The 21,564-nt window shown below is 35.2% G+C and overlaps 1 protein-coding gene across 3 annotated transcripts in view; it reads right to left on the reverse strand.

The window, feature by feature from the left end:
- MALRD1 (MAM and LDL receptor class A domain containing 1) overlaps positions 1–21,564 on the reverse strand; it is a 208,024-nt gene that overhangs the window by 104,194 nt on the left and 82,266 nt on the right. For all 3 annotated transcript variants that reach the window (XM_052693982.1, XM_052693983.1, XM_052693984.1), the window contains exons 24-27: positions 20,295–20,542; positions 18,258–18,555; positions 3,720–3,965; positions 1,775–1,932 (exon numbers count right to left, since the gene is read on the reverse strand). In XM_052693982.1, the coding sequence (XP_052549942.1) occupies positions 1,775–1,932; positions 3,720–3,965; positions 18,258–18,555; positions 20,295–20,542 (950 nt within the window). The remainder of the gene's footprint in view (positions 1–1,774; positions 1,933–3,719; positions 3,966–18,257; positions 18,556–20,294; positions 20,543–21,564) is intronic.

Genomic DNA, 21,564 nt, shown 5'->3' on the forward strand with positions numbered 1-21,564 from the left:
ACTGATAGCTATAATGTCAACATCTTCCATTTGTATAAATGGTGATGGTTTTGAAGTATACTGTATTTTTTACAATCAGCTCAAGTGTCCATCATTTTGATTGGACTACTATTCCATGTACAGAGAGGTCTGTATTAATATACAGTATAATATGAGGGGAAAAGTGTATTAATGATAGAGAAATTCCCTAGGTAATTGAGTTTTTCTCTCACTGCATGGCTCAACAGAAAAGTTCATACTCATATAATCCTCTTTATGATCCTACAGGTTTCATTGTTTACATCACAGTCTGAGATGTTTCTTTAGTATGACAGATAATACTCAAGCATCTTGAAAGTGGTCAAGCAATGTTAATATTAAGAGAAGTCTCTAGGGATGGGGTATCCATAACCTATCTGGGTAGCCTGTTCCAGCACCACACGACTTTCTCAGTAAAAAAAAAAAAACATAACAAAAAAAAAAAAAAAAAGAAACCACCACAAACAAACAAACAAAAAACAACAAACCTCTCCAGTGATATCTAACCTAAATTTCCATTCTTTTAATTTAAAATAGACATTCCTCCTGGTTCTATCACAATCTACCTGCGTAAAAAGTTGATTTCCTTCATGTTTATACTCAAACAAGATGGACTTATATGAGTATGGTAGCTTGAACTACAAGGTAAACCTTTAGTACTACTTCTCATGACTACAAAGCGTTTAATCAGACCTTACTCCTAAAGACACCGTTAAATAGAAACTCTGATTAGATTTTGATGTGCAAATATTTATTAACAACAGAACGGGTAAACTACACTGATCTGTGAAACTGTTTATGATGCACTACAAATGAGAAGAATGTCTTCTATCTTCCTCTAAGATTCTTGCCTGCATTAAACAAAGTTGAATAAGAATAATAAGCCCTTTTTCAGATGCCATCCACTTAACTTTAAATTTTCTTTAAGCTTACTGGAGGCAGTGATAATTTCAAATAAAATAAAATAATGTCTGACAAGTTTATTAAGAAAATAATACTAGGGGAAAATAAGAGAGGGGCAATATCTCATTGTAATAAGGATAAAAGAAACAGAAAACAAAATTATTTCCCAATCTAAAAGAGAAAGGAAATATTACAGATTGTGATCTAGGAATAGCATATATAATAAGTTGAAATTTACATTTGCTACACTGATAATTGTTTTCTGTAATTTTAGATAGTTTTACCTTATTTTCATACATTTTACGTCATTGCACATTTAGTGAAGAAAATGACATTTCTGAGGGAATGTCAAAAAAGAAATTTTTAAGGAAAATTGATTATATATCCTCTACATGTCACACAGAATGAAAACAGTATTGTCCTTGCTTTGTGTTAGTTGTTAAGTATTTTGGTGAGTGTCATTCTATCAGAATTACAGAGTTACACACATAGTTACCAATATATATGGAAGCAAAATAATAAAATTGCTCTGCTGTGGAGTGTCAAAGAGAAAGGAAATGCATTTAAAAAGAGAAAATGGAAAAAAAGTTTTAAAACTTTCCAGCAGAGTTTCAGAAAAAAATAAATAAATAAATAAATAAATAATTAAAAAAGTGTTTTGGAAACAAAAGGGCAAAAGTATTTTTAAGAGACCAGAATAATAAAAATAGTGCTGGACCAAGAGAAGCCTAAAGACAAAAGCAGTGGGACTCTTCCAGTATAGAAGCCACTATAACAGACCCAAACCAATCTGCTGAAGCGCTTACACTTTAACAGGCATCAGATATTGAAAAGTAAGTAATTTTTTAGTTACCTTTATGAGAACCTGAATACATCCTGTGGCTTTTAATGATTTGAAGTACCAGAAGCTCAACATACAACTCCTGCTTGACTCTTTCCATCTGGAACTCCTCAGGTGGGCTTTTTGATTTTTCAGCCCTATTGCAGTGGCTTCAAGATATAGGAATTGTCCTGAAATGAAATTATGTATTCCTGAAAAATTGTTTTTCACTTTCAGATTAGATTCCACGACCGAAACTTAGAAATACTCAGAAAGATATAAAGTACGCTTCCCAAATATCTACTATGCTAGCAAACATTTACTACCAGATAATACTTGTTATGATAAGAATAAACTGGTAACAGCTTAATGTTTAGACAGACATGTGTGAAATACAATGAATATTCCAATTTTCCCAGCTACCTTGATCACTGCTCCTTGTCCAAGAGCATTACTGTTTTGACAGTACACCAATGACCACATGGTGATAAATTTTGAGATTAAGTTTTCTGAAAGATAACCTTCGCGATAACAAAATTTCTTCCTCCCTGGGCCAATCACACACACAATAAGTGCAGTGACATTTTTGTGAGAAGTATTTTTAAATAAACTTAGAAAAAAACAAATGAAAGCTTATTTTTCCACATCTGCTATTACTTGCGCTAAAGACAGCCACATAAGTAAACACTGTGGGAGATTAAAAGCATGCCTTATCATGGCATTGTTGTTTGCAGGGAGGATGTGGCTATTTTGAGTGCTTGGCATGTTGATGTTTATGCTAACACCTGTTTAGAGTGAGACACAAAACAACAACTTCCACAGTCCTCTTTCAAAGGAAACTTGTCTGAGGGACAGACTTAACTCACAGAAGCAAGGGCTAAAATTCTTTTTATTTGTACAAGGACCACAAAGACAAATAAATACTGCAGTCTCTATTCCATGTGAGAATATTTTAACAACTGAGCTGAACGATCTGTTATTTCTGTCATGATAAACTCCACAGAGGTGCAGAAACCTGTCTTGTAACACACCTGGATATTGTAAAAGGCAAAAAACAGTATCCTTCCATATTTCTAGTTTTATTACTACTTTATTATTATTATTATTTTATCCTTCAGCAGTACATGTAAATACTCATGAACTTCTAAATACATTTCCAAATATCTGTTCAATTTTACTGTGGCACATTTCAATTTAAGATCAGGCCTGAGCTCAGTTGCAGTAACACCTTTGCCTGGACTATAAGAACTTCACAGGGAGAGGATGAAGGCGTGGAGCCTGTAAGCAAGGAAAAGAAGAATTCATTTGGTAGTTTTCCAGAAGAAACCATGTGGCTACTCTGTCACTGACAAGGGAGGTCTATTTATATATTTTTATTTACTAAAAATTACTCAAAATAGAACTTTCAACAGTTGCTATTGGTAGCTTCATTATTTTGAGTGAGTTTCTTAACTCCTAAACAGCCATTTTCCATCTCTCATTATGGCCTACTTTCAATATGATTAAGGAGTATAAAGAAGGTGAAAAGCATTCATCATATTCAACCAGTTATCAGAAAGAAATTATACCCCGTGAAAAAATTCTTTATTATTTTATAATTATTAACAACACTGTGTGTTGTTCTAACATGAACTGAGGCTTCCAGGAAATGTGCTCAGACTGGAGGATAGGACTCGGTGGATCTAGTGCTGAGCTCTCTCACCCTTGCTGGCAAAGCCAGAATATATGTCTCTCTTCAACAAGTAACAAATTGACTTGCTTTACTCGTACAGCAGTACCCCAAGGAGAAACAACTGAGAATCAATTTACCCTAACCTAAAGTAATTTTACAGCAGTAATTAATATCTGCATATTACATTATGCATTCAAGTTATTTAAAATGACACCCTAATAAGACATGTAGAATCCCCCCACTGCCTCTGAATGGAGATAAGAAAAACTCCATGAAGACAATTACATTGCATTTGTGACAACATACCAGTTCTGTTTCCAAGCGTGTGGTCCCTGGGAGGTCTCAGACTTTGTGACGAGCCAGCTCCCAGCACCCAGTCAAAACTGTCCGCCAAGGAATTTTGCCAGCCACATCTGCCATTCTCAAAGGTGCAGGAAGTGCCACATTCACTCTCGTCTGTATTATCCCCACAGTTGTCTTCAAAATCACAGCTTTGTTCTGGTCTGTAACACTTGCCATTTTGACACTGCCAATAGCCATGTGAGCAGGAGCCTGAAAAGAGAAGAATAGGGGTGTCTTGGTGAATCATACTGCCCAGTAAGGTTTCTGGAAGGTTATATTGCAGAGAGTTTGGTATTTAGAAGGATGGTGGTCCAGAGAAGTTTTATTAAAATCCTTTGGTTCCCCAGAAGTGCCAATTCATTATCAGTTTATTTCTTTTGTATTTTGTCAAGAGATTGCCTAAATAAATGGCTGTTTTTCCTTGTAAAGCCTTTGAGGGCAAGTTCCAGCCAGGCATTCTTTCACTAACAAAGCTTTCTAGTCTGACTTAATTGGTGACATTCTCCTTTCATGTGGTGTAGGATTAAGCCATTCCATTTTAGCTGCAAAGATGAGCTTAATTCATCAGCCCCAATTTGGAAGAAAAAGCTTTTATGCTTTAACTACCGAGGTTTGCCTTTTAATGGATTTTTCTTTCGTAAAAGAGTTCAGTGGGTGATGTTGTCGTTTTTGTGCAGTAGTCCCAGCATTACTGAAGGATAATTCTGCTATTGTACAGCCTAAACATTGAAGGACTCATTTCACAGCATCCATTTCCAAGCTTCATGTTTTCATTTCAGATCAGTTTCTGCAGGGCTATGTATAAAAAGTAGTCCCTACAGTATGCTATCTAATCACAAAAGAAGGCAAACACAGAATTCCAAAAAAGGAATCCCCATTCCCGTATTCCATTCTACTCTGTCAGAAATAAATGCACAAGCAGAGTTCTATTTACAAGTAGGACTGTTAGTCCATAACCACATGTATATAACATGCACACGTATAAAAGCTGTGTAGGTATAGGAAGAGTTAGTTACTTGATAATAAAAATCACGCAGAACTAAAAATTTACTTCCTCTACCACTGACTTCATTTAAAGAAGTATCTGATGGTGATCCAAAGCTGAGTTTTATCATGGGAACAAAAAAACAGGTATATTGCAAAATGAAAAAAAAAAAAATCAGTTGGAGTATTAGCAGCATTTCTCAGAGTCTGCTTGAACTAGAATGCAAATTGCAAATACCCCAAATAAAGGAGAAGAGAGTTATCATACCTCTTCCCTGTAGGCTTTGAATAAAGCAAAAATAAATCTTGAATCACTAAATGTGAAAGCAAAGGTTAGTCCCTCTTTTTTATATTAAAAAATCTCCTAATACACATGCTTTAAGAAACAAAAAATTTAAAGCATCCTGAAATATTAGAATGCCATAGAAACGCCTAATATCCATTCTAGGGAAACAATTTTCATTTCTGGGTATTTTAAAAGGTGAAAGTATTGACCATATTTGATCTAGAAGACTGTAAATGACACAGCTTTTAACTTAGAGAAGGAAGAAAAAAAATCCTGAACAGATGGGTGCAAACCAGAATAAGACTGATGAGAGCTTAGAAGAATGAAGAACATCAGGCAAAGGTCTCCACAGCTGGAGACTAAGTAGATTCTGCCTAGAAAAGGATCCAGAAATATCAATATGGATTTTATTAGCACAAAATCTGTGAAAATGATCCTGTCCAAAATAATACATTAATCACATCAATGCATAAGTTGGAATCTAATTACTGCAACTTGCGAAACATTTGGAGTCCATCAGAAACTTATCCTCTCTATCAATCATTAGTAGTAAATACAAACTATAGAGAAAAGTTGTGAGAAGAGATATCTGGCAATCACACCTCAGTTCAGCTGACATCCTACTGGCAAGCAGGCTCTGTGTATATAAAAACATTTAGACGGAAGCAGTCTTTATAATTTCAATTATCTGTGCTCCCCAGAAACAGAAAATTGTTATTAAATCTCAGCCTAACTTAGATGGCACCATTTTTAGGAGCTGTTTATCATAACCCTTTCATTCACTTTAGGAGACTATGCCATGAATTTAAGCATAAAATTATTTTTTCTTCAAACTAGGTATTTAAATTTTAAGATGCTGTCCATGCTTGTAAATTATTTTCCTTGCCATTCATCGTGATCAATAATTGTGATACCTATTGCATTCTGAAGTCTCTTTAGAGCACTGCTTCCAATTTAACGTTGAAAAAAGTGGAGTTGAAAAGTGGAACTCTTTGTTATCTGAAGCAAAAGAAAAATCCATCTTAAACCCTGGCATGAATGAATCTATTCAAGCATGTGTAATGAATGATATTACACTGTCTACCCGAGGCTGTAACGTGACTTGATTCTGGATGTGCTTCCATAGTTTGTATATTTTCTGTTTAATTGCCGTATTTGTAAAGATTCATAACTGGAAGGAGAAATAATCCTATAAGAAAAGTTTTTTGCAGCTCCTTGCCTTTTCCTTTCTACTTTTCTTCCTTAATCCTTGGAATGCAAACAATTCATTATATAGATGTCCATGGGCACAATAAGAATATTTATTTGAGGGGAACTTCTGCTTAGTAAGGTTCAGTAACTTCATTCTTTGAATTGGGTTTCTTAAAGATTATTAGTGTAGACGTTTTGCCCTAAAGCAAATTTAAAATGTATATGTGTGTGTCTGTGTGTGTGTGTATAAAACTCACGTATATATGGATATATAAGAATATTTGGATATTATGTATTATATATATGTATATAAGAATAAAATGGAAATATAAACATCTGATTAAAGAAGTAATAAAATTAATAATGAAATTGGTGTTCAGTTGATGGACAGCTAAGAGTGTTTAGCACTTTCCTGAATACGTTTCTAAAAACAAATGAACTCCATTAATGCATAAGTATCATTTATGTTTCTTTGTTTTTTTTTCCTTTGGAGGACTGAGACTTTGGACTGCACTTGTTTTCTTTCACTCTCCTTTAAAAGATTGTAAAAGATTGATGATCATCCTGCATTTCAGCCTAGAAAAGTCTTACCAGCAAAGATATATTTTTATTATTTAATCACCAAATTTCCAGCAATTATTTATTTCTTCTACAGGATTTGTATCATCTTTTGTTTCACTTTTTTTTTTTTTTTTTTTTTAAATAGGCATCAGCTTTTAAAATTTTTCATTCAAATAGCATTTATAGCCTTCGAATAAAACTCATGTATCTAATTTCTCATTAAAAAAAAAAGTATAATTTCATTTTCACTCAGTGATGAAGTCAAGTTGTCATATTTGTTTGGAATGCTCATAGATGGTTTTAAAGGCTTTGTCTGACTACACACTTATATTGACTGATCAAATTGAGATTAATTAATGTAATTTATTAGGACAAGCTGAAGAAATACCTCATGTTTTGTAATTACCTATCAGTAGGCAAACATTCTGAAAGGAGAAAGTGTTATTGTAATAGAAAAGAAAATAAGAAAAATTTAGTTGGAAAAGACAGAGAAACTCAAGCTAAAATTAAACAATGAAATTAACAATTGAATAGATAACGAAGGACTGTGATAAATTCTCAATCATTTAAGGTCTTGATTAAAAGACTGGTAATTTTTCCAAGAAACATGCTTTAGTTCAACTACAAATTACTAAGATTTTAAAATAATAGTAATGCTTTAAAAATCAAAATGCAGTTGCATATCTTATCTTGCCTTCATAATTAAAAGAATGTATAAAATAACTAAATGTTTATCATTGCTTATAGCATGTAAAAGTAGAGATGAAAATCTCACATTTCTCCTTTAAGTTACAATTTTCTTGGAGTTGGTCTTCTACATACCTTTGCTAACTAGAAACAAATTTAGCATCATAATTTAACTGGTGAAGACATACAAGATCAAAATGCCTAGAACACAGAATTGATTCTATTTGTGAGTGCATTAGTTATGTCTCTTGTCATAATCATTTTATACGTAATTTCTGTAATATTAATGTGATTTTTTTCCAATTCTTTCTGTATTTCAGCTTTATGTTAAAATCACCTGCAAGCTAGATCATGTCTTAGATAGGAATAGACTGATGATAAGAACATTCCAAAATACATTCGTACTTTTTAAACTTCATGCATTCAATGCTATTATCTCCCATACTAAAATCTTATTCAATGACATCACTTCTCAGAATAATATCTTATTAGACTTGAAAAGCTAGGTATATTTCAAGATATCTTCAAAAGATTTTACTTGCTTTTGTGTGGCTAGAAGTGTACCAGTTAGACTTCCTGTAAAACCATAATCTGGTATGGAGGCCAGAATAATTAATCAGCAGACTAAGAGTCTGACATCCCAGGGATAATGGCTCTCTAAATAATTTAGATCTCTGATTATTTTCCCACAACAAGTGGTATACTGTCACTCTTCTTCAAGCTGACATTGTGGTATGGCTGAATTGTAAGTATTTTTTTTAAAAAAAACAAGGTAACAGGAACATTTCTCAAATATGTCATCAGTATTACTGAAATACACAGTAAAATGCTTTCACCACACCTGCTGATGTATAGTAGTAATGACTTCTCAGCACAGGAATGTGAAAAAAACATTTCATGTCAAAGGGGAGCTTTGGAAGTTATAATTATTAAAGACTTTCACAAGTTGAAGATCTGAAAACAGAAAGACTTTAAACCTACTACATTATTTTCAGTTCTTTCTTTGAATATAATGTTTTTAATAGCATTAGGTTTAAACATTTGAATTTAAGATTTTTTTTAATAGGTTTTGGTCACTTCCATGCTTAAACACAAGAGAATTCCTTTCCAACTATCAGATCTAGCAATACTCCTTGTCAGAAGCAGAAACTGTCAAAGAAATTCCATCAAGGTTGCCCATTACTGTTCCACCTCAACCCCTCTATTCATGACAGAGTACTTTGTTATGTTTGCTAGTACTTAAGTACTACTCATTAGGAAAGGACTGTTATTTAGCATCCATTCAACACGCTAAGATGTAACTATTCTGTGACACAGTCAGTACTTCGTAGTATTTAAAATGAACAGAAATCCTCTAGGGTAAGAGGAGCTGCATGCAAGATGGACATCACAGTCCCCTTATCTTGAATTTACTGGGTGTACTATGGGCAGGACAGGAGAACTCTAAAAGCAATACTATGAAGAATAAAGGCGTCAGTCTCAAGTGCTTAGGTGCACATGAATATGCATTTACTGACAATAAAATAGTTTTTGATTAGTGGAGATTGTACTGGTTCTTTCTGTCACCCCACTAACACTGTCAATAGTAGAAATAATGCATGCTTTACCATATTTCTTGTGTAAATCTACAAGTATTTGGTCCATAAAACATACCATAGCAAGTCAGTTCAAAAGGAAATTCTTAGTGAATCTCTTCAGATGAAATTCCTCTTGGCAGAAAATGGAAACAGGATACTATACATATCATAAAGACTATCCCAGTGATAACAAGATAGTTTAAGACTACAATCTATGTAAAAAGTAAGGAAAACGTAGGAAATCTTTTGCCACTGGATACAATGGAAACAGGGATGCAACAGTTCTTCTAAACAATCCTCTCCTTCAAAATCCAGGTAAAAACTTAGAAACACATCCTTTTGAAAAAAGACAGAGACATTGAAAGAAAGGGACATGTAGTTTTTACACAAACTTTTTCCAGAAAAAATGGCATTCATTGTGTGCTTTCACTACCTTGAGAAAAAATAAATATTAATGTGAAAAGCTTAACACAATCAACTGAGATTACTCCTAGTAAATAAAATGAAATTAGATCACATGAAATTAATGTTTACAATAAATTATACCTAAATATTCACCCTGCCTGAACTCATTAGCAAGGACAGGAGAAAAAATGTTACTTAGGAGTTAAATCTACAATTTTTAAAATATGTCAAACACTTAAAAATCTTGGAGACTTTTTTTTTTTTTTTTTTACTTTATAAATATAAATGTAAATATAAGTATAAATGTAGCAAATGCATTTGAGATTTAAATGTTTAAACTCAGTCTTGCACCTCCAGTTCCCTCCACCATCTAAGACAGACATACACTCTGTGCCAATTTGTGTGAGGATACTGCGGTTCAGCAGCCCTGGGATGAAGACAGTTAAGCTGCCTTCTGAAGGCCTCCAGTTTCAACTCCAGCTTCAAGCATGACCTTTAGAAGTGTACCTTAAAAAGTTCACCTAAATTGCATACAATAAAATCTTTCCTGAGCAGCTGTTATAGTGTTAGAAATAAAGCTAGTAGTGATGCATAGTTGATGACATTTCTGCCGTCAAGTCCAGTGTGGTTTAGTTATTATCTTTGTTTAAATGATACTACCGCTATTTGCTTGATAGAAGGGTGGAAGAAGGTATGGATTTCTATTTTCTAGTGCCTAGTACTGTAAAACGGAGTGCAAACATTCTCAACAGCTGTGTTAGGTCGGAAGAGAGTTTTTACAAAACCAGAGTAAAGCTGAGCACTCTGTGATATAAATGCATTTGGTTATGTTATTGTAAGACATTTTTCTCTTACATTGTCTCAAAGCTTGCTGTGGAGACAGATGGACAAGTGCAAGCAAGTCCTGGACAAGGGTTGAGAAATCCTTTGTCTGGAGAACACTGATGGACAAGTCCCGGGCAAGGGTTGTGAAATCCTTTGACGGACACAGATGGACAAGGCCAGGGGCAACAAGAGAGAGAGATGAGCTGTAGCTTAATGGCCGTGAAGCGGTCTTCTGTGTGGGCATATCGCAAGGAAGATGGCCATCTCAGGAGGGGCTGCACATGACTCTTACCCAAGTGCCCAGGAATGCCACGTTGGCAGAAGAAGGTTAAAAAGGGGACCTACAATCATGAGGTGGATGCTTTCTGGCAACAGATTCTTCATGAAGAAGTTTTTGACATGAGAAGCCTCACGACCTCCCTCTCTCCCTCCTGAACTTGCTTTGCACTCTACCACAATTGCCAAAGAAGAACAAAGGTGTCTGCCATCAGATTCCTCACTACGGAATTCCTACATGCTGATGGACTCTCCTGGGCCTGCTGTCTGAGTCCTGCTTCTTCCTCCCGAATTGGCTCTGCGACTTCTTTCTGCTACCTGCTTGCTTCCCAAGGCCACGCTGCTGCTCTCCCCCCCTGCTGCTTTTGTCTCGGACATTCAAATGTTGTGCAACCGGACTGCTGCTGCATCCTGGTGGTGACTATGCCCACTTTACACGATTCTTGCTTCTTTTCTATCTTTTCTATCGCCCTCCTTCCCTTCCTGATTAGGTTTTATAATAAACTGGTTGGACCAATATTTGAACCGTTGTTTCTTAATCTCATGTCAGGTATACATATATTGAAAGAACCCCATCTCTCTTCTATGAATTGGAGTGAGACAGTTATAACTGAAGAGAACAGAGAGATCTTCATTAGCTGCACTGGAATCTATTATTGCTTCACATTTTCCACTATGCTGTGGGTTGTTGTCCAAAGCATATGGTGTATGGGGACCTGCAGTGCATCGATGTACAATTTGCTACAGCTGCTAAACTAAGTGAAAAATGTGACGGTGGAAAATGCTTCCCTCAAATCTCTCTCAAAGCTTCTCCTACTAGCCCTCACTTGCAGTCATATTTCGGGCCCTAAGATCAGAGAACACTCCCCTAGTTAGGTCAGACTTTGATGAGAATTGATGGACATAAAGCCCTAGGATCTGAGCATTTACTTCTTTGCTAATGACAGTATGAAAAAGGATATAACTTAAGCAGCAAAAGTACAGAATAGTCACTGATTGAAACTGTATTAAGTTCCCCTAAGAATACAATAAACAGTCAGAAATCTCTACAAGGAATTTGCGTTTTCTTGGACAAGTTAGACATTGCAAGGTGGCCCAAGAATATCTTCAGATTTGTATAAAGATTGTTCCCTGTTCGAAGAGGAAGATAAATAATGTAAACTCATTATTACTTGGGGATCACCACCAATTATGAATATCAATCAATTTAACCTGTGTTGGTATTCTAGCAAGCAAAAAACAAAGGAAAACACACTGGAATATTCTCAGCTACGTACACATACAATGAAAATATGAAAAGAACTGCAGTAAGTAGATTTTTGAGAATAATTTCCTTAAACAATTACAGAATTTAAAAACAGCACTATTTAAACTCATCAGCAATACTTCAGTAAGAGCCGGGTGTAGGATATGAATCCTTCATCTCCGGTTTCGTAAGGAAGAAATTCCAGGATTACTGCATTCAACATGCTATATTACAGAACTTTCTACCTGTATCAAACACAATGCTATAGTGAGTTGAACAAAATATGATGATTAAAATATTTTTTGCGTCCACATGAAAGCTCAATAAGAACAACTTGGCGAAAGTGAAAGCTACCAAGAAACTGTTATTGCTCAGTATCTTAAAATTTTCCAACATGGTCAGTTTTTCCTTTTCCTCTGTGTAAAATTCATGTTTGTTCCTAAATAACAAAAGCAGAGAGGGCAAAAAGTGTAAATATAAAGTCAGCATAAGTTGCTTTAGGTGAGATTCTGCACTATCATGGTTCGGCCATATACAGTGACTAATGTGATTAAGTAGTTGTGTTCCTTATACTTCTGTGACAAGGAATACATTACTGTTAAAAATGTTAATACAAAAGCAAATTTTATTGATCGTCCTCATTTACTATTAGTCCAATCCAACACAACATTTATTTCCCAAAGCAACTATAGCTTTATTAACTATACCTCAACTCAGTATATATTTATTTTTAGCTGCATTTTTTGAACACAAGTTAGTTGTTGGAAAGGGAGATCTGATGAAATGGTTTTATCCCACTTCACAGGAACCTGTGTTTTAAAACCAATTACTCAAATGACAAAATCCAGTTCAGTGTTATGAAAGGTAATAACCTCAAGCAATTCCTCTACCTTCTATAAAATCAGTAACCTTCTCAACTGCTACCAGAATACTATCTTTTGGTCTTCAGTTAAAAGTCCCTCTTCACATTTTCCTAAAATTTTCATGATTTTCTCAAATTGACAAGTCAGTAGATCATGCTTTATACTCACCATATACAGCTAGAACACTGAATCACAGAATCATTAAGGTTGGAAAAGATCTCCAAGATGATCTAGTCCAACCATTCACCTACCACCAATATTGCCCACTAAACTATGGTCTTAAGTACTATATCTACCCTTTCTTTAAACACCTCCAGGGACAGTGATTCCACTACTTCCCTTGACAGCCTGCTCCAAAGCCTAACTGGTCTTTCCAAGAAGAAACTCTTCCTAATATCCAAACTGAACCTACTTTGAAGTAACTTGAGACCATTCCCTCTCTTCCTATTGCTAGTTACCTGGGAGAAAGACTGAACTCCACCTTACCACAACCTCCTTTCAGGCTGTCATAGAGAGTGGTAAATTGTTCCTGAAGCCTCCTCTTCTCCAGACTGAATCATCCAAGTTCCCTTAACCACTGCACATAAGACTTGTGCTCCAGACCCTTCACCAGTTTCATTGCCTTTCTGTGGGCAGGCTCCAGGGCCTCAATGTCTTCTTTGTAGCGAGGGGCCCAAAACTGAACGCAGTATTCAAGATGCAGTTTCAGATACAGATTCGAATAACCAAGCTCTCAGACTAGCATTTTTATTAGGTTTTTATTCTTAGAATTCTTTATCTCCATGAAGAGGCCAACTTTCTCTCAAAACTCATGAGCTCAGTCCAAGGCAATTTCTTCAGAAAGGAAGCAAAGTATTATGCCTACCCTCTGTTATAGTAGCCTTAGTACTTTAGCTTCATGGCTGGCATAACTTTTTGACCAAAGTATATCATCTACCTGGAAGTCATTCTTTAGTGAATGACTCCTAAAATTCCCTACACAGAATCACATAATGATGCTTCAATGAAATTGATTCCAAAGGGAGCAATTGTATGATGTGTATGAATCCATCTCTGGCCCCAGCAGCTACAGAACAGCAATATCCATGGTACTGAGGGGATTATTCCCTCATTGTGAGAAGAGAGACAGAAGTTTCACTTAAGATAGTATAGCTAGGATTATTCTCATGAAAAATACTATATTTACATTTTGGGTCTTAATCACTGAAACTCATATACCTCTTTTTTCCTTGATGAACACTTTGTCTTACCATATCATCCACAAGGCTATCACGTTTGTTTTTCTAGAAAAGCACTTCTGAAGTAGGCTTTTATGATTCTAACAAAAGAAGTTGTGATACCATATCTTTAAAAGTCTGCTCATTCCCTATCTGGTTTCATAAATTGCTCTGCATGATACTCAACAAATATGGGCTTGAAAACTATATTGTTCAACAAGTACACAAACAACCAATGGAAAAGTCTGGAATGAAAAGCAATGAGAAAAAGTAGAATTTAAACAGCTGCATTAACTATTGACTTATTGGAAGGCAACAAGCTTTTCTTACAGTTCCACATAATCAGAAACGCCTCCTTAAAAGACAAAACACAAATAGAGAACTGGTAAATACTGCATTCATACTCAATTAAAAAGATAGCTATTAGAAGACAACAAAGTAATAGTGTAATGTGCAATACATTATGCTGCAAATATATGCAATAGTAAGCATCTGCACAAAAAAAAAAAGTTGAAAACCACATAGAATATTAAATTGTACCATTATCTTAATTGCAGTAAAGTCCTTAAAAGAAATAGAAAGTTCTTTAAAGTAAACACAGACTAAATAATAAAAAAACTTTTCATCTGGTATTAGCCATCATCCTTAACTTCTGCCATGAGTTCTGTTGGATGTGAGCATTATACCTCTGCAGCTGTTATCTGAGTAATAGCGGATTCATGCAGCTGAAGAAAATTTGCCTGGAGCTTTCCTTCCCTGAATTTACTTTCTATGTCCTCAGGTAACCTGCACGGAAATGCAGGTGATGTTTTCCCATAGTATTATCTACCAGAGTCAATTCAGTTTGAGTTTAATATCTTGAATCGAAAATAGTGTCTCTTTAATGTCTTTGTCCTGAATAAACGCAGCATAAAGGTGCAGGACAGTGTTACTGCAGTTCTATATTCAAAAATTGCTTTGGCCTGGTCAGAGCAGGGAAAACAAGTGAAAGACTGTGGGCCCAAAGTGATGATCTCTAGAAAGAGATTAAATAAACAAGTATATTTAAAAATGAGATATTTTGAATAAAATAATATAATGAAAATGAATTATTTATAAAAAATAAATAAACTGAAAAGGGGTAAAAAGGGAAAAGGGGTAAACAAAAAGAAAATAAAGACAGAGGGCGGTGATTAATGATTCTGTGTTCAGTGGAAGCTGGTAACTAGCGGCGTCCCCCAGGGGTCTGTCTTGGGACTGGTGCTCTTCAACATCTTTATCAATGACATAAATGACGGAATTGAGTGCATCCTCAGCAAGTTTGCTGATGACACCAAGCTGAGTGGTGTGGTTGACACAGTGGAAGGAAAGGATGCCATTCAGAGGAACTTCAACAGGCTTGAAAGGTGGGCCTGGGTGAACCTGATGAGGTTCAACATGGCAAAGTGCAGAGTTTTGCACTTGGGCCAGAGGAATCCAAGGTATTTATAGAGACGGGAAGAAGGGGTGCTTGAGAGTGGCCCTACAGAAAAGGATGTGTGGGTCCTATGGATGAAAAACTTAACACGAGCCAACAGTGTGCCCTCGCAGCTCAGAAAGCAAATGGTATTCTGGGCTCCATCAGAAAAGGGGTCGCCAGCAGGGACAGGGAGATGACTACGTCTCTCAACTCTGCTCTTGTGAGGCCGCATCTGGAGTACTGCATTCAGGTCTGCAGCCTCCAGTACAAGAAAGACAGAGAGCTGTTGAGAGGGTCCAGATGAGTGCTACAAAGGAAACTGGGTCCTGGAGCACCTCCCATATGAAGATAGGCTGAGGGAGATGGATTTGTTCAGCCTGGAGAAAAGAAGGCTGCGGGGTCACCTCATTGCAGACTTTCAGTACCTAAAGGGAGCCTATAAACACGATGGGAGTCAACTCTTTGAAAGGGTTGATAACTGCAGGACAAGGAGAAATGGTTTTAAGATGAGGGAGGGAAGATATAGGTTGGATGTCAGGGGGAAGTTATTTTCTATGAAGTTGTGAGGTGCTGGAAAAGGCTGCCAAGAGTGGTTGTGGATGCCCAGTCCCTGGAGAGGTTCAAGACCAGGTTGGATGGGGCCCCGAGCAGCCTGGTCTAATATTAAATGGGGAGGTGATGGCCTTGTCTGTGGCAAGGAATTGGAGATTCGTGATCCCTGAGTCCCTTCCAACCTGGGCCAATTTTGTGATTCTCTGACTGGCAGTGAAATTCATTGTTAAGTGACAGAGAATACCACAATCCAACTTCACTGAGGTGAAAATCCTGCATCTACCACTACTAAGAAGTGACCACAAAGGATGTATATTTGCAAAACAGTCTTCTAAACAGGAAATATTAGAAACATTAGGAGGATGCATCATGTGCCTCTTTTGGATCTTCCTCCACATCTCATTGACAGTGTTGAAGACAGGATACAAGTCAAAGTTGAACTTAATTATTATCCACAATGTCTATTCCTATGTTCTTGAAGATAATGTAGTTAATCTTTTATTAAGTTGTTGAAAACAAGTCTCTATAAAAATTAAGCAATTGCTAGTTCTCCCTGTTCATTGCAGAGTAGTCGGACTAGATGACCTTTTAAAGGTCCTTCCAACTCAAATGACTCTAAGAAATTTTAGCCATGGATACAAGCATTTCAAATGTGCTAAAATCCTTGTCTCTGCATACAAGCAGAGAAGTCTAGAAGTCCAAATTTTTGCACTGATCAACACAGTAATTTGAACTGACTTATTTACATAGTTAGACCACAGAGCACTTTACACAGCCCTTATTTGGCCACTCAGAACATTTCTGTTCTGGAGGGAGTACATTTCATATTTTGATTTCTAAGTCCACATTTCAAGCAATGATCCAAACAGATAATACTGTTAAATAGTGCCTGTAAGTTGGAAACTTCAGGAAAGAATGCAGGTTTTTTTGGTCCAGGACAAGCAAAAATTGCTGATATAGAAAAGATGGGGTACTACAAGGATGAATTTAGACCATTATCTTAAACTGGTGAATCTACAAAGTTCACAAAATATATTTGAGTTACAAGAAGAAATTGTCTCTGATGTCTTTTCTTTTTTTCCTGAGATTTTAGTAGCTTTTTTTTATTATATACATCATAAATGGGTTTTGGAACATACTTGACAATCAAAACCAGAACTTTTAGAGTTTCCAATGTTGCCACAGGGAGTTGCATCTACCATTAAGTAGATAGAGTCTGAAAACATAAAAAAAATAAGGAATAGGAAATCTCAGATAGTGTTCCTCGTGGGGTAATCTTTATATAAAGCTGAACTTTAAAATACAAATCTCATTTGCAATAAATATCTATGACTGTTTTGGATAGAAGTAGGGAGCCAATAGCATGCACTGTAAAGACTTGGACATTTCTCAGGGTATATCTGGAAACCATTACCCATGTTTTTCCAGCTCATCTTACAGACAGTGCACAGTGCAGTGTTTTGGGGTTTTTTTAGGTTTTATATAGTCTCACCAGTGTTATATCCCAGTGCTGGAGCAGTGCTTAATGATACCCTAAAGGGGAAGGCTGCTCATTAGTGGCAGTAACAAAGTAAAGCAGCTCACATAAATTAACAATCCATTCTCTCAGTATTCCTTGACTTCAGGAAATATTAATTTTGTTTTATTCATCAGACAGAAGAGATATAAAATTACTTGCCATGGCCATTCAAGGAGTAGGCCCAGGAACAAAATCCATCTCCTAAATTCTTTCTTGGGAGTTTAAATTTCAGCAGCTTTGGTGATAGTGTGAATGAACAGGATCAGTGTTTTTAAAAGCAGTGCTTACCTTGGAGACAGAGTAATCCTTCCCCATCAGAACACTATAATTTTGGCAGCATTTTTTCCTAAGTCTTATTTCCTATATGCAATAAGTGAGGATGATGTTAATAATGGTATCAATGTTCATATCATAACACAAGGGAACAAGATAAGTATGGTGCCTAAACAGTAGCTCTCACAGTAGGGATTCCCATTAGTTAAAAAACATTAGAGCCATCCCTGTGTACTTCTTGTTTACCTTAACACAGTGTATTTGTGCTGGGCTCTGTCCTACTCTCAATTTTTTTATAATAACTATCTTTTACAAGTAAATATTGATAAAGAAGTCCCACTGAATTGAACAGAATATTGTCTAAACATACATGGCAGAACATAGGCCTTATAGATTCACAAGTATTAACTTATTGCTTCAAAAGTCATATTATAAAAATAATTTTATCAACATTTCAAAACGCCGCTTAAAAACATGCTGAATTTTAACACATTAGTAAAATATCCATTCTGTTTCTATTTTGAAGGAGAGACAGAAATGAAAACACCACTGCCACATATTCTTTCAGGACTTCGACAGTTTTATCTTTACCAAGAACATACCTGTTGGAGGCAGTGTTGTGGATTCTGCTGGTAAAAACACCTGGGATGGTAAACACTCCTGAGATAATGTGATGTCATCAAGTGCTATGCCACCTTTGAGATCTGTTCCAATTATCCCTTCAAATATGACTTGGAAATCTTCTTTTCCATCTCCAACCAAGTCCAGTGCCTTGCTCTGCCAGAAATTTCCCTGGTTTCCAGTAAGAATAAGGAGGATTTTTTCATATTTTGACATAGTCATCTGGTAGACGATCAATGATCCAACTTGAGCTCCATACATATGGTAATAGAAAAATATCTGTAAGTAAGAGCAGTAGACTCTAGTATGCAGTAGGTGAGTTCAGAGATATTCTGCTACTGTATTTATCCTAATTTTTAAATGGAGTCATGTTAGCAGCACTTTGATTTAATTTTTCAAACAGAATTTAATATATGCACACAAAAATGACTTTTTGAACTATTCCATAAACCAAAATTGGAAGCCAGCATTACAATACTGTGACAGTTAAGACTGCATCTCTTTTAAAATCTTGCATGTGAATGTAAAGGAAAGAGAATACTCGGTATAAAAAAAGAAAAAGAAAAGAAGAAGAAGAAGAAAGAAAAGCATAGAAGACAGGAGTATTTTTTAAAACAGGAAGAAGAAACTTTTTCTGAGAAGTTTTCTATTGTTAAAAGTTTTTGTGATAGACTATAGCTTATAACTAGAATATTATATAATTACTATGGAAGAAAAAAGGGCGGCAGAAATACAAAACACTAGCAAAAATAAAAATAAGGGGTCATTGGATGAGAAAACAGTAAGATTTGAGTAAAAATGGGGAAAGAAATTACAAAATTCTAAGGTAAGAAAGAAACATAACATGAAAAATAAAACCACTGAAAAAATAAGCACCAATAACTATTCTCTGTTATTTTCAATTCAAGAGCAAAGGATTGCTTGTATTTCATTGGATTAAAACGTCATCTAATTCAATATTGCTTCTGACAAACATAGAATATTTGCAGGAATTATGTATGACCATGAAAGAAGACAATTCATGTTATATTATGCAAGAACTTACCTACAAATTTCTTCCTAGTCTAATGCATAACACAAGCCAGAAAGAGTCAAAAATCTATCCTTACAAAAAATAATAGCAAATATTCTGATACCTCCGCAAATATTGTCGGATTATTTTGCCTTTATGTGTGAAGAGCAAAATAATTAACAAAATAGTAGCATAAATGTTGCTTTTAACTACAGTAGTTTCAAAATTCTTTGCCCTAGATTCTAGTGTGACACAACACGTGGATCACTGTTTCCATTTACTTTCAACTATAATAATTGACAGAAAGGAGTAAAACAGATTAAAACAGAGAAAGAAAACCAATTCAAAGCATGTACAAAATTGTACTTTCTGCAAAATTCACTATATTTTCAACATATAACATCTTCTAAGAGATGCGTTTTGCTAGCTGTCTTATAAAACAGAGAGATAATTTTAGCAAAGACTATAAACTAGAAAAACTTTTAATCCTGGTTTGCTAAGAAATTATCAAGCTCAAATCACAACAACATGCTCTAGTGCTTTGTAAAATAAAAGCTTTTTTTCTTTTTCTTTTTTTCCAAAAAAGAAAATCATCTGTCAGACAATATATTTTTTTGTAGCTATATTTATTTTTGTAAGCAAGTTGTTATTGTATTTATACATATTTTCCTAATGAAAGCACAATCATTTATATAGTTGTAGGATACACAGGGCTGGTGCTGCATAATGCATATTATAAATTACATATTTCTTTCATTGTTTACTTTATTTAAGTCTCCTGCAGACTACTTACCTACAAAAATCATTCTTCTCCCAAAACTAGCAAAAAGATTCACATGTTCCTATGATTTCAAAGTGGAAATAAGATCAGGTTCTGATTCTTTCACAACATGCTTGTTTTTAATCAGAAGTATCTCAGTAATTCTGTTTACCTTAGGAGTACTATATATATATGTAACCTAGAAATCAAATTCTGCGCTCCTGCCAGTATTACATCCCCACATACCTTGCATTTTTTATTCATCCTGCTTAACACAGGGCTAGAAATCCTAGCTTTGTGTCCTGGCAGCTGAAGTAAAGAATTCTTTATAAAAACGTAGTGGCCAGACACTTCTTGCAGTGTATGATCAGCAGCTGGTCCAGTACCCAGTTTAGTAGTACTGCTAGTTCTGAGGTGCCAGTCAAAATCATCATTTTCTTCTTGCTTCCAATCACAAAAATCAAACTCAAAATGACAGCGCCCAATAGTAGCACCTGAAAGATATTTGCAAACACATGAACTTTTTTTTTCAGAAAGTTAATACACTGCTATACACAATTATCTGCCAAGAAAAAAAAAAAAAAAAAAAAATCAATAGAAAGAAAGGAAAAAGCATTCATGAATCTTACTAAACAGAGCATTTTTTAGTGTTCTAGGATTTAATTATGGTATAGGATAAAACAGAATATATGTGAAATAAATGACCATGCTCTTACTAGTATAATCAACAGTGTTATAGGTATAAAAACAACTAAATACAGCAATCTAAGTCTAGAAGTTCACACGCAGGGATCAGTTGGATACTCCATAGAAAATCCAAGACATCTGCAAAAAACTATCCTTTTTTTGGAGGAACGCTTTAAAAAAGAAAAAAGATACGAAATTCCTATATTTGCAGAAAAGAATCTCATCCAATTAAAAGAGCAGAGCACTATAGAGACACATCCTCCATAGAGGTAAAATGTAATTGTAGGAATGTTAGTTTTGAGCTGAAACAAACCTCTAACTAGTTTATCATGTTTCCAGAATAATTCACACATTTTATTGGCCAATATGCAGATTATCTTCATTTCTCCTTTAACTGTATTTAGTCTATGAAAAAAAAGTCATAATTTTGATTGATTTTTATATGATACATGCAGTCTCTTTACTAGTTTTCCAGTTTTTAATCTCAAAACAGACAGTATGGTCAGTCAGTTGCCCACACAAATTAAGGTTAAGTCAATACACTACTTCGAAAGTCTTATCTGCCTATAAGTTTGCCTCTATATCTGTAGCTTTATTATAATGGTTACACCAATCAAACCTAAACTTGCTGAAATAAGCTGGGATTTTGCCAGAACTTTCAAAAGACTTTGACTGTGCCCTGAATATTGTTACTATTATTTCTGGAAAGGAAAGAGCTTTGAAGATAAATTGAGGAACTGAATGGATCATCTGATCTGAGTGTAAGGAATGACAAAAGGTTTCTCTTAAAATGTAAACAAAACCTGAACTTCTTCTAAAGTTCAGCCAC

This window comes from Tympanuchus pallidicinctus, unplaced genomic scaffold (assembly GCF_026119805.1).
Source record: "Tympanuchus pallidicinctus isolate F22 unplaced genomic scaffold, pur_lepc_1.0 scaffold3, whole genome shotgun sequence".
Lineage (NCBI taxonomy): Eukaryota > Metazoa > Chordata > Aves > Galliformes > Phasianidae > Tympanuchus > Tympanuchus pallidicinctus.